This window comes from Dermacentor albipictus, chromosome 6, assembly GCF_038994185.2.
Source record: "Dermacentor albipictus isolate Rhodes 1998 colony chromosome 6, USDA_Dalb.pri_finalv2, whole genome shotgun sequence".
In the NCBI taxonomy this organism is placed as follows: domain Eukaryota; kingdom Metazoa; phylum Arthropoda; class Arachnida; order Ixodida; family Ixodidae; genus Dermacentor; species Dermacentor albipictus.
Window position 1 is genome coordinate 16,229,812 of NC_091826.1, and position 15,189 is coordinate 16,245,000.

The following is a 15,189-nucleotide window of genomic DNA, read 5'->3' on the forward strand; positions in this document are numbered from 1 at the left end:
GTCATATTTATGGCAAGAGCGCGGGTTCTCGTGACAGCCGACCCTAGACTCTTCCCCCCTGAACCTTATTTTTCTTTTTCAACAGTCTTCGCCCCGATGTGCTGAGATAAAAGCGCACTCGTACAATACGGGCACGCAATCGCAGAAGAAAAAAAAACGTAAATAAATAAATAAATAGAGAGAGGGGGGGGAGAGAGGGAGAGACGATTGGGAATTAGCCCAGGCGCAGCGGGCAATGAACAAGAAGCTTGCGGGAGGAAAGGGGAAAGGATAATGGCGTTTCGAGCGTGATTTGCCGGCATCTGGGCGAGATGTGGCGTACACGCATTATATATCACCGTCATTCTCTCCGTTCTTTTTTTTTTAACGTTTGTTCGGTTGTTTCGGGGCACCGGCGTCGATAAAGCACACGCGGCGCACAGCCATTCCGGGAGACCCGACATATCGTGCACTGCCGAAAGCGAGGGAGATAACTTCTCGAAGGGTGCATGGCAAAAGATAGCACTAACAACCAACCACCGCTGCCGTCGCAGTCATCGCGTGGACCGGAAGCGAGACCACCGACAGCCTCTCCGTCCGACACTAATGTTGAATTCCAATGGCGGAGTCGGAGAAAGTTTTTCTGCTCGTTTCGGAGCAAGTTTGTTCCAATGGCAGAGTGAGGGCGGGTGTAAGGTGTTCCAGTGAGAGAGTCGGAGGGGATTCAAAGCGGAGTCACTCCGTGGAGCAGAAAAAGCTGCTCCTCCAAAATCGGCGGAGTGGACCGGAACTCTGCCTGACGTATTTCGTTTACCTCGTTTTTCTGCTGGGAGGCGCCACAGGTCACGACTCGCGAGGAAGCAAAAGCTGCTGCACGCTTGGCGAGATATCCATTCGGCACTTTTAAATAAACAACGGGTAAACGGCGCTGAAGAGACAAGTGACCGGTACGGCGGTGCTGGGAGCAAACAGCGGAAGGAAATGACAACACGCAAGGTATTCTGGGTAACTCGGTGATAGAACTTCCGCCTCCGCCTTGCTCCGGCGGCGCAGGTTGTGTTCCACTCGCGGATCTGGAGGGGTTGCTCTGCGCCAGAGTCGAGTGCTCGGTCGCGGAGTCCGTCGGCTGCTCGGACTCCGCCATTGGAATTCAACATAATTAAGAAAAAATAAACTGTGGCGCGCGCGTGCTGCAGCCACCGCCAGTCGAACCCGCGACTTAGAGAGGAGCGCAAAGACTGATCCGCTGAACACACACACGTGATCAAAAATAGGCGGAGCAGAAGCTCTGTGGAAAAAAAAAAGAAAGAAACGCGCGAAATTCGCGGCAACGCAGAACCTGAATCCGACGAATGTACACTGCGATGTATTCAATACGAAGTCTAAATTGCAGTTACCACTTTCAGCTAAGAAATGTATTGGTGGGTTGTAAAGTTGGTAATTCGTTATTTCGTCAAGCAGCACGCATGAAAAAACACCGAATCACAAAAAAAGAATGGTGAATACATCACACGCTGTGATGTCTTCATCATTTCTGTGTGTCTGTTCAAGTGCGCTGCTTGAATTAATTGAGTTTCAGGCCATTTTCCGAAGCATCTTATATTAACATTCGTTTCTTCCGCAGAACCTCTGGTCACCAAATAGTTTTGCTCATCCACAGGTATATGCATTTGATTAGGCATGGAACGTGCACGTACTCAGCTAGATCCGAAAAAGCTATGAAGTCCTTTCAGTACACTTATTAGGCATATCGGTGCTCGTACTGTGACAGGAGATGGCGGGCACACGCGTGTATTATGAAGGAATACATGCTGTCTCCCGTGACAATTGCCTCTTCCCAAGCTTGTTATGCTCCACCGCAATACTTTCACGCACGCTTCACCGCGTAGCACTGCTCTAGTGAGGCGAAGCTGGCTTTCGGCAACTGGCATTACGGAACTCGCCGTGCCTTCCGAGCTTCGAAGCCAATTGCGAGGACCACAAAGGCGGAGTCGGTGCCACTGCTGACAGCGGCAAATTCTTTCAATGAAAACCACGGCACAGAACGGCAAGAAGCTTAATCACGAACGTCGAAGCAGCTAGGCCTAACGTTGCTGCAGTAGTGGCTACGGCTGCCAGCGAGTCTGCGTGCGACAGCGCCGGTTCGAGGCGGCGAGGTAATCAAATTGGCGGTGGTGGCTTTGATTAATGCTGTTTCGGACCTGCGGTAACTGCAAGAAGCCCGGAAAATCGGCCGGCGAAGCGTTCTTGCATCCGAAATTTCAAACGTTCTTTTACATAGGCTATGCTATAGAGTAATTACGTGGTGGTGCCGCGAAGCCGTCCGAATTACCAGGCGTCCGCAAAGTCCTGTCGTTGACTGTACACAGACAACTCCTCCAGCCGACGACACGGCGTCAAAGACGATTTGTTGCGATTTCTCTCTGTTACTTCGTTTGCTTTCAATAAAATTACAGCTAATTTTTTACAATAGAAGCACAATTTCCCTGGGTTTTTTCATGAGTATTGCCAGACTACTAAAAATCCCTGAGAATTCCCAGTTTTCCCGGTTGGTAGACACCCTGACGTCGAAGAAGCGCAGACGAGACCGAGCCAGCGCTCCATCCGGGGAGTGTGCGGGCTTTCGATTGGTCGTGATGAGTTTTCGATACCTGCAAGGGATCCTCGGCGGAGCCAGGAAGCGAGGAACAAAACAGAAGGCGTGAAAAAAAAAAAAAGAGCGGCGCTCGGTCTGCGCATGCGTGAGCTTGTAGGAGAACAAGGATATGCCAAAAACAATCGCGGACTAGGGCTCCGGAGAGAGGTGCGAATATGGCTTTTTCGTGCCTCACTCAGAATCCATGCAGCCTCTACGTCCATGGGCCCCGAACCCTGCCCCCCATTCATACCGCATCCTCTTTGAAAAAATAGAGACAAATAAATAAGAAAACGAGAAGAAAAGAATAAGAGAGAAACAGAAGAAACACGGTGACCAAGACAGGTGGCTTCTCGAGATGCAAGTTGAAAATTAAATTTTGAAAAACATAAAAACAAAAATGAGAGATGGAAAATGCCGACCTGTGCGCGGCGATCAATTCTCGTTCATCGACGGTCGTCTACACTGCGGAAGAAAGCTGCGCTGCGCACTTTTCTTTAGGATGGAACTGAGTAACGGCACGGGGTGATCGGCGAAAGAAGAACGGAAACCTCGGAAAGGATTGAAGCTTCGAAAACCGCTCTCCCTACTCGACCGGTTTCGCCGCTGATGCTTTTCTTCTTTTTTTTTTTTTTGAAAGAGCAGAGGTAGGAGATGGTGCTCTTACGTGGCATCGAAGTTTTTTTTTTTTTCAGAATAACTTTTTTTCATTTTTAGTTCTTTCTTTCTTCGGGTCACACAACTGTTTTGTAACCCCCTGGAGCATGGCGCCTCTAAGAAGAAATAGGAGAGCTCGCAATTGGCAACCTCATTTCCGATAGGATAACAGATTGAAATCACTGAAAAGAGGTAAAGGAGAGGGCCAAAACCTATTAGCAGACTGTCGAAAAAAAAAAAAAACGTGGCACACTTTCTTTTTTCGTGTGAAACAATGTCAAATCACATTCTACTGTCAAGATGCTAGTGTCAGTTTGTCAGATATGTTCTTTGTGTTTTTTGTTTGTTTGTTTGTTTGTTTGTTTGTTTGTTTGTTTGTTTGTTTGTTTGTTTGTTTGTTTGTTTGTTTGTTTGATTCATTCGTTTCCGTAATTCGTTCGTTCGTTTGTTCGTGTTTAGCGTTACAAAGCAACAATCTCGACCATCCTGCAGTGCGTGTTGAACGCACACCTAAATCTATGTGTAAACGAGCGACATTGCGTTTCGCCCTCTATCAAAATGCATTCCCCCCCCCCGCCATCCCGCGGCTGGGAGTCGAGCCCGCAACCTTGCTCCCGAGCAACAGAACGCCATACACACTGCGCCCCCGCGGCCGGTATACAGTGTCACCCGCTTGTTGACCCGGATTCACCGTCCCATCGCGTTCCTAATAACGGCACGGTCCGCCGGAAATGATCTCCACGTGTCTGCAATCTCATGACTCCGTAACGGCCGCATACATGAAAGCCTCCGGGAGGCCTCCTAATTGTTCGCGCATGTGACAAAGGGCTTGCGGCTGCAGTTGACGCCAGCTGCGCCGTTGCGCAAAGCGCCCACGCCTTTGCAACGCGAGGCCGCCCATAGATTATTCATGGAAGCGCTGTTCCGACGACGCGGAGAAACCCCGCCGTGCCGCACACATACAGTGCGGGCGGCCGATAGCATGTCATGGCCGGAGTATCAACGGGTCACGGCAATCTCGGGGTTAGTCTTATCTGATACCGTTCGCAAAAGACCGCGACGTTAAGTCTAAATAGTCGTCGACATCGTCATCATCATCGGCTTAATTATGTTCTCGCTCGCTTTTTTTTTTATATTTGAAGTGTGTGCATGATAAACTCGTATCGTGCCCCCGCATGCGGTCTCGTTATATCGTAACAAGCACGCATGATACATTTTTCGCATCATTGGCCTATCTCTGGGCTAGTCGCTTAAGACAACTGCAATGGTGTAAAAGACAATACAATACGAAGGAACAACAGGACACGAAAAAAGAGCGCCTTTCTGTCGCTATAATATGTCCTCTGTAGTTTGTTCATATCATTTACACTGTAACAGACACCATTCCTGTATCGCATATCTCCAGGAAGTCAACACTACGATGCTGGGGGGAAAAGTCGGGGACATTGCCTCGCCATCCCTCAATTACAGTCCCTAAATATATCCAATTCCTTCGTAATCGGTTGGTCTTGCAAAATAATCCAACGATTTAAAACGAACCGTCGCAGTATTTTTCTGACAATGTTCGAAGTTCCGGAAGGCGCATGATTCTCGCTCCATAATCCGGCTGCTAAATGTGCCCTGGAGGTGCTCGCCATGCTCGAGCCGCTTATCGCAGCTTTTTCACGTGCTATAAAGCTTTTGTTTGGCGCTTGTGCTGCTCACGCAGGGGAGGCACACACACCAGCTTCGTCTTAGCGCCTTTATCTTTAGGTTCACTTCAACAGACTAGATACGGAAGCCGATATAGTGGCTTCATGGACGAGATTTCTGAATGCTTTTCATCAGAATGTTGAACTTGCTTTCACCGTTTCGCTTACCTCTTTCTATGTGATCATCATCCCTCATCACACCTTTATGTCCCCGTTCCCCCTCTCCCTGTGCAGAGCGCGTTAGCTCAGGCCACCCTCTCTTCCTTCTTTCAAATAAGTTATCTCTCCCCCCCCCCCCTTTTCTTTTTATGCGCTACGTATATCCTTCCGTGCAGTGCCGTGAGGTAAAAAGAAACAAAGCCGAGGTCGTGTCGCGTCCCTGCCTGTGTCCTCACACGCTTGCATCGTGAAGCCACTGAATGTAGTCCAATATCCATTTGCTTGTTATCGTGCTTTTGCGTACCCAGCTGGACAAAAGGTCGTGGTTTACTCGCGTTACTGGAATATGATGGTTGTCTTAAAACATTTAGTAGTCGTGCCTTTGTATACATATTCGTTGCATTTAGCCATCGCCTTGTACCTACAGCCAATTAAAACAGTAAAGGCCAGCACCAAATAACGTGTATAGTAACCGAATGCAACAACTCAGTCGGGAGTCGGCGCTTCCCTCATGTCATTTACTCTTGCAGCTTTGTGCTCAATGTTAGGAGAATAAATCCCAATGAACAACTCGACCACATATTTGACTTCACTATCGTTTGCACGTTTTAAGGCTAAACAAGCTCGTCGATATTAAAGTCTAGCGCACAAGAAGAATCGTAGGGGCACAGGACGAGAGGCTGCCATTCCATGTTTCATGGAATACTGCATGCAGTTTGAAAAACTACGCACCGTCTAAATTAAGACACGGCACTCGTTTAATCTGGACACCACGCTTACGTCCTTCAATGTTTGAGTAGCCGAATTTCGCGCTTTTGATGTTGCATATTTTTTCCCAAGTATTAATGTCACTGGCGCGTCAATGGCTCATTACTAATCGAACAATGAGGTTACAGCAGACAATCCAAAATAGGGGTCTATACACAGGCACATGAAATAAATAAGAGGGAGAGGGGGGCAGAAACATTCACACAGAAGCATACACGACACGCAACAGGTAGGAAGCGTCAAGCAAGAAACGTATACGTCTGCTTGGAAGAAATACGTCTGCAGTTCACAGCGTGTGCCCGTGATATCTAACATAATGCAAACACATCAACAGATCGGCAGTGAGTTTTGTCGGGTAGGTCTAGCCCTTCATCAACGATCTAGGCTACAAACACACAAACTACGTTGTTTAATTAGGCCGGCATGCATCCGAATCGTAGAGACTGAACGCACATGCGCGGAATAACGCGCCACACATAAGGTGCTAGCAAGACGCCTTGCAGTCTGAAATTTTGCGCTAGATGCACAGAAATCAAGTAATGCCTTTTTGTGCCGCACTGCTCCAAATGTAACGAATCTATTGGAACACCAGTAGGTCAAGTTAGACGACCATCAAGTGACGAGCCTTCATCACTTGATAGACAGGTAACATTGGTGCTCGAGCGCATCAATCAGCCATGACTAAATATTTCGCACGTTTCGCGCAACGTGCAAGGTTTCTCAGTTTCTTGTGGTGAGCATAACTTGTGCATGCTATTTTTTCCTAGCAGAGTCACTCGTGCGCGTAGCAAAGGTAATCTTAAACTAGCAAACAATAAACCAAATACAACTTTCCTGATGCACAAACAAACCGACCATATACACAAAAGAACGGAAAAGGAAGAAGGTGGACGTACGTCGTCGAACGTGACGGCTTTCTTCTTTCCAGCGACTCCCGAGCTAACGACTGAAGACTGCTGTTCTTGGCAGGTCGTCGCCATTTCCGTGTCCCGAGTCATCAGAACACCGCTCTGATATTACCACTGAAAACACTCACGAGTCAGCGAGAAACTCCGCCAAGGCCGTCAAGTGACACGGACAAACAAGACCACAAGACGCCTCTATAGAAACTGCGTCTATAGACCTCCAGTTTGTTGTCTTCTCCAAAGGCTAATTCAACGGGAAGGCGCCTCCCCGGACTGTCTATAATAAAGCTGTCCGGAATTCGGTGGCGAAAGAAGGTCTATATGCCAAAAGGTCGTTCAACCGGTGCCAACCAAACGAGCGCACCACTTCACACGACTTGGCCACAGCGTCAGAAGCCGAGCAACACACACCGGCGCCAGAGGCTCGGAAACACTTCGGCGAAAATGACGGCTCCGGAAGCTCCACCGCTGTCACCGGACTAGTGGCGACGTCTCTGCGGAGGACCCAGCCGTGTCGGTGCGAGTCACAAGGTTCCAAAGTCCACGGACACTCGGACCTCCAGGCACACTCGGGCAGGCGCCGCTGCGCCGTTGCTGCCAACGCCAACGACAGGTCACCCGCCAGTGTCGAGACCATCAAATGTCCTCGGCTTGTCCGGCGAGAAGACCGCTCGTCAAGACGGTCGTCAAAGCAGACGACGAAGCCGTGCTCGTCTCGAGGGGGAGATATGCGAAACGGTCGAGGCTTGCATCTCTGCCACTTGTGAAGCGACGAAGATTAGGGCAAACCTGGAGAGACGCGTGCAAAGTCCGAACGCCATGGCGTACAGAGAGAGAGAGAGAGGAACCAGTAAGGGCGCGATAGGAAGGAAAAAGTTCGCCAGCGGGAATGCGAGAACATCAGCTAATAGTCGTCTTCTAGCGCCCACACGCAGAAGCTGATAAGATATGCGTCGGCGAGAAGACCAAAAAGGGAGATAGCCGCGGCTTGTACGTTTCACTCTGCCAGGCCATCGACATCTGTAGCGAACAAACAAAGCACAGGGAGATAAGAGCGGCTCTCCGCGCTGTTCTTTGTTTGTCAACGCACGGCTCGGCACAGACGCTGCCGGCTGCCGATGTCCCCCCCCCTTACACGCACACTCAGTTGGCGGAGAAAGGATATTCGGGGGCAATGTAATTTCGCTCATCGCTGAACCGGTGGTGACCAACCTGCGACAAAACGTTTCCGTTGCTGGATGTGGGTGTACGATAAGCAGGGAGGGGGAGGGGGGCGGGGTAAGCGGTGGACGTGCTTGCAGCAATGAAGAGGCGGGATGGGATCGCTGAAAACAAGTCATCAACACTCGACAGTGCGCGTCACCGGTTGAACGACTGACCGGAGAACTACGCTGTTTACTGCGTCGGGAACCAAGAGGGCCATGACTAGCGCGAACACGAAGAGAGAAAGGAAATGTACGGACCAGCCGACCGCGCAACAAAAGTTTGCAAAGCACGGAAACCATTCAATACCAAGAATTTAGGTGAGCAGTGTGATCAGTGTCAGGAAAATAGTTTCGCACTGCATCTTTTGATTCCAAGGGCACGTGCATATGCTGCAACGAGCTTTCGTTTACGATCGAATCTGTAATCCGGCTCTCTTTTTTCAGTGTAGTTTCTTTTTTCTTATTTTTTTGTAAGATATCTCTTTGTGCTTTTCTCTATTATTTACTAATCCGCAACCTTGTTATTATTTAATGCATTCAAACGCTGTTTTTCTGTTCCTTTATGCCTTTTCGCCTAAAAGCTTTTAAGACCAGAAACCTTACATGTTGCCATTGTTTATATAATTCTTGTCATCATGCAGGTCCTTCTTCAGTTTCTAACAACGGCACCACCTTCTGTATACACATATAATGTCATTATACCCGTTTCTGACATAAACTGATACCGATTGTGATTCTGATTTGCCCGTCAGGGGCACGTTCTGCTGGTTACACACACACACACACACACACACACACACACACACACACACACACACACACACACACACGTAGGCGAGAATAAAGAAAACCTACCTGTGCGTGCTTTTTCTGTACTTGCGAAAACCGTCATTTTCATTGATTGATTGATTGATTGATTGATTGACTGACTGACTGACTGATTGATTGATTGATTGATTGATTGATTGATTGATTGATTGATTGATTGATTGATTGATTGATTGATTGATTGGCCCACCTACCTTGTCTGCATCATATTACAACCATATTTATGCAAGGTTGGTTTGAAGTCGCAAAGAAACGCCAGGATTAATATAGGCGCCGTGGCAGAGAGCTCCAGATTCTTTTTTACCATTGACCACATGAGGTGCGTCAAGGGGCCCACAAATCCAATTTAAGAAGTGTTTTTGCATCCCGCCCCGATAACAATGCGGCCGCTGCTTCCGGTATTGGAACCTGAAGCCTCGCGCTCAGAAACTTAACGCCGCTGGTGCGACGGCTGGTAGGGAAGATGAAAAACAGACGGATGCAGTGGGGAAGCGCCGCATTTGTATAGCCTTTCTTCTCGTAAAACCCTTCGCCTTTTGTTATCTCGACGAGGGCATTCAAGTTCTTGGCGCACTAAGCAAAGCACATTTAAAAAAAGAAAAAGAAAAGAAAGGCGCAAGGTGGGCGCTAAGGCATGTTAAAGCTCACAATAAATGTGTCGCTAGCTGACTGCGTCTTCTCGCGTAGAGGCACGCCGCTTTTCCCTCACTCCACGCGCACACAGCCACACGTTCTCGCCGTACTGCGCCTCACCAATTGCGTGCAGTACGGGGAGAGCTACGGGCCGCGTCGGCCAACCAAAACAGAGAGCCGGAAGGAGGCATCCTCCACCGTCCGCCTCCGAGATCGTCCCTCCGCGAGACGCCGGCTTAACGGAGGCAACACGAAAGGATATATGCAGGGCGCAAAGGGGGCCGCGGGCACTCCTCTTCCATAGACAAGAACGGCACCGAGAGCGGCGCTGCTGCGCCGGCGTTGAGAGCGCCGCATGCGGAGCAAAATTCTATTAGCGGTGGTACCCCTCTCCCATCTCTCGTTCGCGCCGCCTTGATTGCCTCCTGCACTGCGCGTGTTTGGGCACGTTTCGCGCCGCGCGCGGTGTGTGCGCGTGGACATTTCCTTCGAAGGGCGGTGTACAGTCTCTCTCACATTTAGGGGAAAACTCGAAGCGCAGCAGCACGCGCAGATGCTCGAGGGGCGGGATCTTGAACGGCGTCGTCTGCTACGGCGGCGCACGCTGGCCGCATTGTCGAGAAACGTTCTACTGTCAGGTGCAGGGCGCTGATCACATCGTTACTGCGTGAAAGGAGCCGGTATTCTTTGCTAAGCGTTGCGCGACGCCCACTGATACGCCTCGAATGCAAGTTCATCGCTGCATGGCAGTCATAGACGACGTACTGATTCCATACATTCTTGACGGCCCGTTTCTGGAAGGCGACTATATATTCTAACGCGATAGGACGCCGATCCACACTGCTCGTGCTGTGCAAGAACTGCTAGAAGAGCGCGCAGTCACTCTCTTGGAGCGGCCGCCTCAATCCCCGGGCGCCAACATCATTTAAAATGTCTGGGGCTCGTTGAAAGTATCGCTGGCGCAACATCCCCTCTATCAGTCGCCCGAGGATAGGCTTCGATCCACCATCGTCAGTGACTGAGACGTGCAGCGAATGAACACATCCCTGATCAAGTCATTCTACACTTCACTGCCTTCCAGGATGAGCGCTGTCATCGCTGCCGCTGGGGACATGACGAGATACTAACTGAAGTTCCGAGCGTGACGTGTCCAATTCCCCACCGGCGGGCAGGGTCTGTCTGGTGTAGCTAATGATTATCGAGAGAAATCACTTCCAGCTCATTGTCTGAACCTAAAACGTTCATTTAATCGTGTCCGTTTGTTTCACCGTGTTCGACTCCCATTGTTGAGTGCTTTGTTTTCCTTTCCAGTCAAACAAAGACTGAGCACGTTGCGCGCACATCTTGGTGCGTTTTGTCGCTGCTCATTACGGTAGCACACACAGTGAAGAAATATACGTGCACACGCTCAGTACTCCGGCCCTTCGAAAGAACAAATGAACTATGTTGTCAAAAGAAGTTTGTGGAACTCCATTAGCGCCAATGAAGGATCAGAGTGTGGCGACGCACAACGTTTAGTAAAGAATATCAGCTCAGTTCCCGCAGTACCGATGAAATCGGTGCACTGCCCCTGACAGTACCACGCTTCCCGAAAATGCGGCCAGCGCGCGCCGCCGTAGCAGACGACGCAGATCACGACACCGCCCCTCAAGCGTGTGCGCCTGCTCGAGCTGCTGCCGCCGCACGACTCCATTGCTTGCCGCATCGCGATGCAATACGTTCCGAGTTTTCCCCTTAGTGTGAAACAAACTGCACACGCTATATTTGCCTTTAAGAAGATCGGTACGCTTGACGATTATTTTCATGGCTGCAATGCGGCGAAAGGGCAGCGTCTGCTTAACCATGTAAGGGACGCTGAGCAGGTAATTGGAAACGACATCGTATGTGCCGCCGGAAAAATCGTCAGCACATACGATGCGGCACATACATACGGCACCTACGAGCTAAAGTCATTTTTGCAGTTTCTCACATTATGTTTGCTACAAATCCGTGTTGTCTCTGATGGCGACAACGGACTTCTATCGACACTGTGCGGAAATAAACAAGATATATCGCTGCATAGCACAAGTACGACATGCGCACACAACTTTAACTAGCACGTCCCCTACAATATGGAATAGAGGCAGCAATGTAGACAGCTTGGTCATTTTTTAACAGTACTCAAGAGACGGAAGTTGAAAGTATTATTAATCATTCCTGCTTCAGCAATGCCGGCGCGACCAAGACGCGGGTGTGTATCGTCCAGTAACCCGATCGATCGGTGCGATGGTGAAGCGGGAATGAACTCCGGTCATGTTCAATGCATCATGCACATATTCAATTTCTCGGCACGCGTGAACTTCGGCCACTGCTAGCGCATACAACAGACGTGGTTTCCATTCTTAGACAGCGCACACACAAACGAAACACGAGAAAGAAGACAGGACAAGCACTCGTTGAACTTCAAGTTTTTGTATGAATAAAAGGATTATGTACCGAGTAATTATTAATTTCACGTGGGTTAGATATAGAAACCGTCATACACTCAGGAGTGATCAATAAACGATCTCGCTTCGTTTGCCAGATGTTTACTTCGCTCGGTGCACCGCAGTAATCCATGTCTGTCGTCTGCTTCTTTCGTACCATTTTCTTGTGAATCGGTATAATTTCACTGGTGGCATCAACCTTTTCATGTTTACATTGCTGTCGTGACAGTTAACAACACAATAATAATTTCCGGTCATCCGAAGAGGCGCCGTCGCAAACAAGAGACGTTTCGCGCGCAGCGCGAACTGAACGCGGGCGCGACCGCGAAGGGAAGCGGCGACGGAAACCTACACCTTCTCGCGTGCAGCGAGCGCGAGAAAGCCTTCTCGCGTGCACCGCGTGCTCAGCCTGGCCTCCTCTGGCTCAGCGCGAGCGAAGGGAACCGGCGGAAGCGAACCCCCGGGGGATTGGAAACCGTGCCGCCAGGGGAGAAACGAGCGCTGGCGTCTCGGGCGAAACTTGGCGTGCGCTCGTCTATATTAGTGGAACAAGGCGCAGCCGGCTCTCGTTACTGATTACACAGGCTGAACGCGAGAGTCATGTACCCTTCGCTGCACTGCGCGGATTTCGTGAGAGGGCGCATACGGGCGCCGTATACATGCGCGCGCCCGCGGTCCGCGGGGCGTACGAGCACCGTTATCGCACCCCGGACGATCGTAAAGAGCACCGCGGTAAGACATCCAGCGCCGGTAAACAAGGCCCCGCGGCCGCGTGCGGAGGTAGAGAGACAAAAGCATCCCCGTAAACTATAGGCACGACAGCGTATACATAGCCACGGTCACTAGACGCGCACAGGCATGTATGTGTCACAAATGCAGGGGGACACCGCACCGCTCTTTGCACTGATAGCGAGAAAAAGAAGAAAAGCGAGTGTACAATTCTCGGGGCTAAACGCTCGAGGGTTGCGGGCAGCGCGGAAGCGGGAAGCAGCTTTGTCGTTGTTTTACGGCGACTTGGGAAGCAACGCAGGTGTGCAGTGGGGAGAGAAGGACGGCATGTACGAAGACGACTCGACCAAAGCCCCGGTAGGCTGCACGCTCCGCGCCACGAAATGTGGTCGCGAGCGTTGCCTCTTAATTCAATCAGCCCGCGAGAGTACGGGTAAGAGGGACGTTAAACAAAGCAGGAAGCGCGCCTCCGTTTCACAAATATGCGCGCAGTTTCGTATCTTTCTTTTTCCTCCTTGCCCACGGGGAATGGCGCAAGAACGCTTTGTAGAGATTAACGACATCCTTTGAGAAAGCCCACTTAAGCACGAAAGAATCTGGCAGAGACAATGTTTCTTCTTACCCGAAAAGCCACCGAAGCGCAACACCGCGAGACCAGAAAAGGGATATTTTGTTAGCGCGAGCGAAGAAACCGTGGAACGCGGTATGAGGGCGGCTGATCGGACCCACCAACGATATGTCAGTGGCGGGCAGCCCCGCGTAACGACGCGATTATTCAACAGCGTGACACGTTGTAATTGCTTTTCAGATCAATGACAGCGGCGGCACGTGACAGATGAAGCACCGAGAAAGCGCCCAGACTGAGTATTCGCTCACTTGCTAATGCAACGTGATCAATCCATACTGGCACACAGTTAGCTTCAACCCAAGCAGAAACTGTCGCACCTCATGACGTCACATTGAGCTGGCGTGGGAAATTGAACGCGGCGTGATAGCCAGCGCTTCCTTTTTTTTTTTGTCTCGTTTATTCTAGTTTGAAGAGCGTCTGTATGTTCTGAGACAAATTGGTCTTGTACTTCAGACGTGCGATTACAATACCTATTTGAAATAATAACCTAACACTTCTAAGCGCCCCTTTAATCAACTCCAGGCGGCCAGCCAACAACCTCTGCTTAGCTCTGTCCTTATCTCCACGCACCAAAATTTCATTTAAAAAATTACGCCCACATCTGGCCGTTGTACACAATAAACACAAAATAGTCGAACAAAATTGTGATTAGATGCATTCACTACACACAATCGACATGTTACGACGCTGACTATGCTACAGCGGCTGATACTACGTATGTAATCATTTTACTCTATTCTTATTGTAAATCACACTGATCACCACACTATTCTATACATACACGGACTACGGAATCGCGTGCTTTCGTCGACACGTGCACTGCACTTTGTGGATGAATAAACATTTTTATTAATCAGACCATTTCTTTCCAGTGCCCATCTGCAAATGAACTCAGGCCGACTCCTCTGCCTGTTCTTACCACTGAACGCTCCCTCCTTTCCTTATTTGCTTTAACCTGTATGTAAGCAGATGTTCATGTTTAAGTTCATGTGTGTGCTTCCCTTGGGGAGGAAGCGTCTCGGAAACGCAAACATACTGTCAACCTGGCAAACAAGAATTTATAAGTACGATTCCACTAGAACTAGAGTAACATCAACAAAATACAACTAAGTGAAAGGTACCATAATCATATTGAATAACTAACTGATATTTCTCGATTCCTACAGAACCGTACCATCGTGCCTGCAGCAATATGGTGCAATTTTTCTGAAGGCCATGTAACTACAGTACGAAAAAATGGCGCTATTCGAGCTACCTGGACCAGCTTTCCAACAGTCACCCGCGACCACACAAGAAGCGACGACATACATGACGAAAACGGGCGACGAAAGAACACGTTGCGCACAATGCGGTGAGCAATTACCGCTACAACAAAAGACTAGAACGCGTCGCCTTCGCGCGGAGCAAATCTAACCCGCGGGAGCTATTCGGCGCCCGGAAAAATGGGCGGGCCAACCTCTCCTGAATGCGCTGCTACTGCATACGTAGAAGCGTGCGGTAAGACACAAGCGAGCAACGGTGGAAACCCAAAGGCGCCATGTAGTGCACGACGGTTGCCCGTCATCTCCAGGCGTTGTTCCACCGGTGAAAGTGCCTCAATGCGCGCCTCCTCCTTCTCCGCGGCGGGCGAGGAGGACGTCGAGGCACGCTAGGTGAAACGAGAGACGACGGCCGGGGTTGTCGTTTTGCACGCAACGCTCATTGCATTTATTTATTTATTTATTTATTTATTTATTTATTTATTTATTTATCTCCATACAAGGGATGAATAAAGAGGAAGGGAAGGTGCGATAGAGGAGAGGGAAAGCTGCCACCCACGTATGATATGCAGTGCTACGAGTTGTGTGCAGAGGAGTTCACATATATATTTGGCTACGCGCACACCTGATGGGCGGCGGAGCGAAAGG

General features: G+C 49.8%; 1 protein-coding gene across 5 annotated transcripts in view; it reads right to left on the reverse strand.

Annotated features, from left to right (window-relative positions):
* The window catches only part of LOC135914434 (adenosylhomocysteinase-like 1), a 271,601-nt gene that overhangs the window by 159,563 nt on the left and 96,849 nt on the right, over positions 1-15,189 (reverse strand). The window contains exon 1 of one of the 5 annotated variants that reach the window (XM_065447283.2): positions 6,786-6,884. The exons of the other annotated variants lie outside the window; for them this stretch is intronic. Coding sequence (XP_065303355.2) covers positions 6,786-6,869 — 84 coding nt within the window. The 5' untranslated portion in view covers positions 6,870-6,884. Of the gene's footprint in view, positions 1-6,785; positions 6,885-15,189 lie in introns of those variants that run through there. 5 annotated transcript variants of the gene reach the window in all.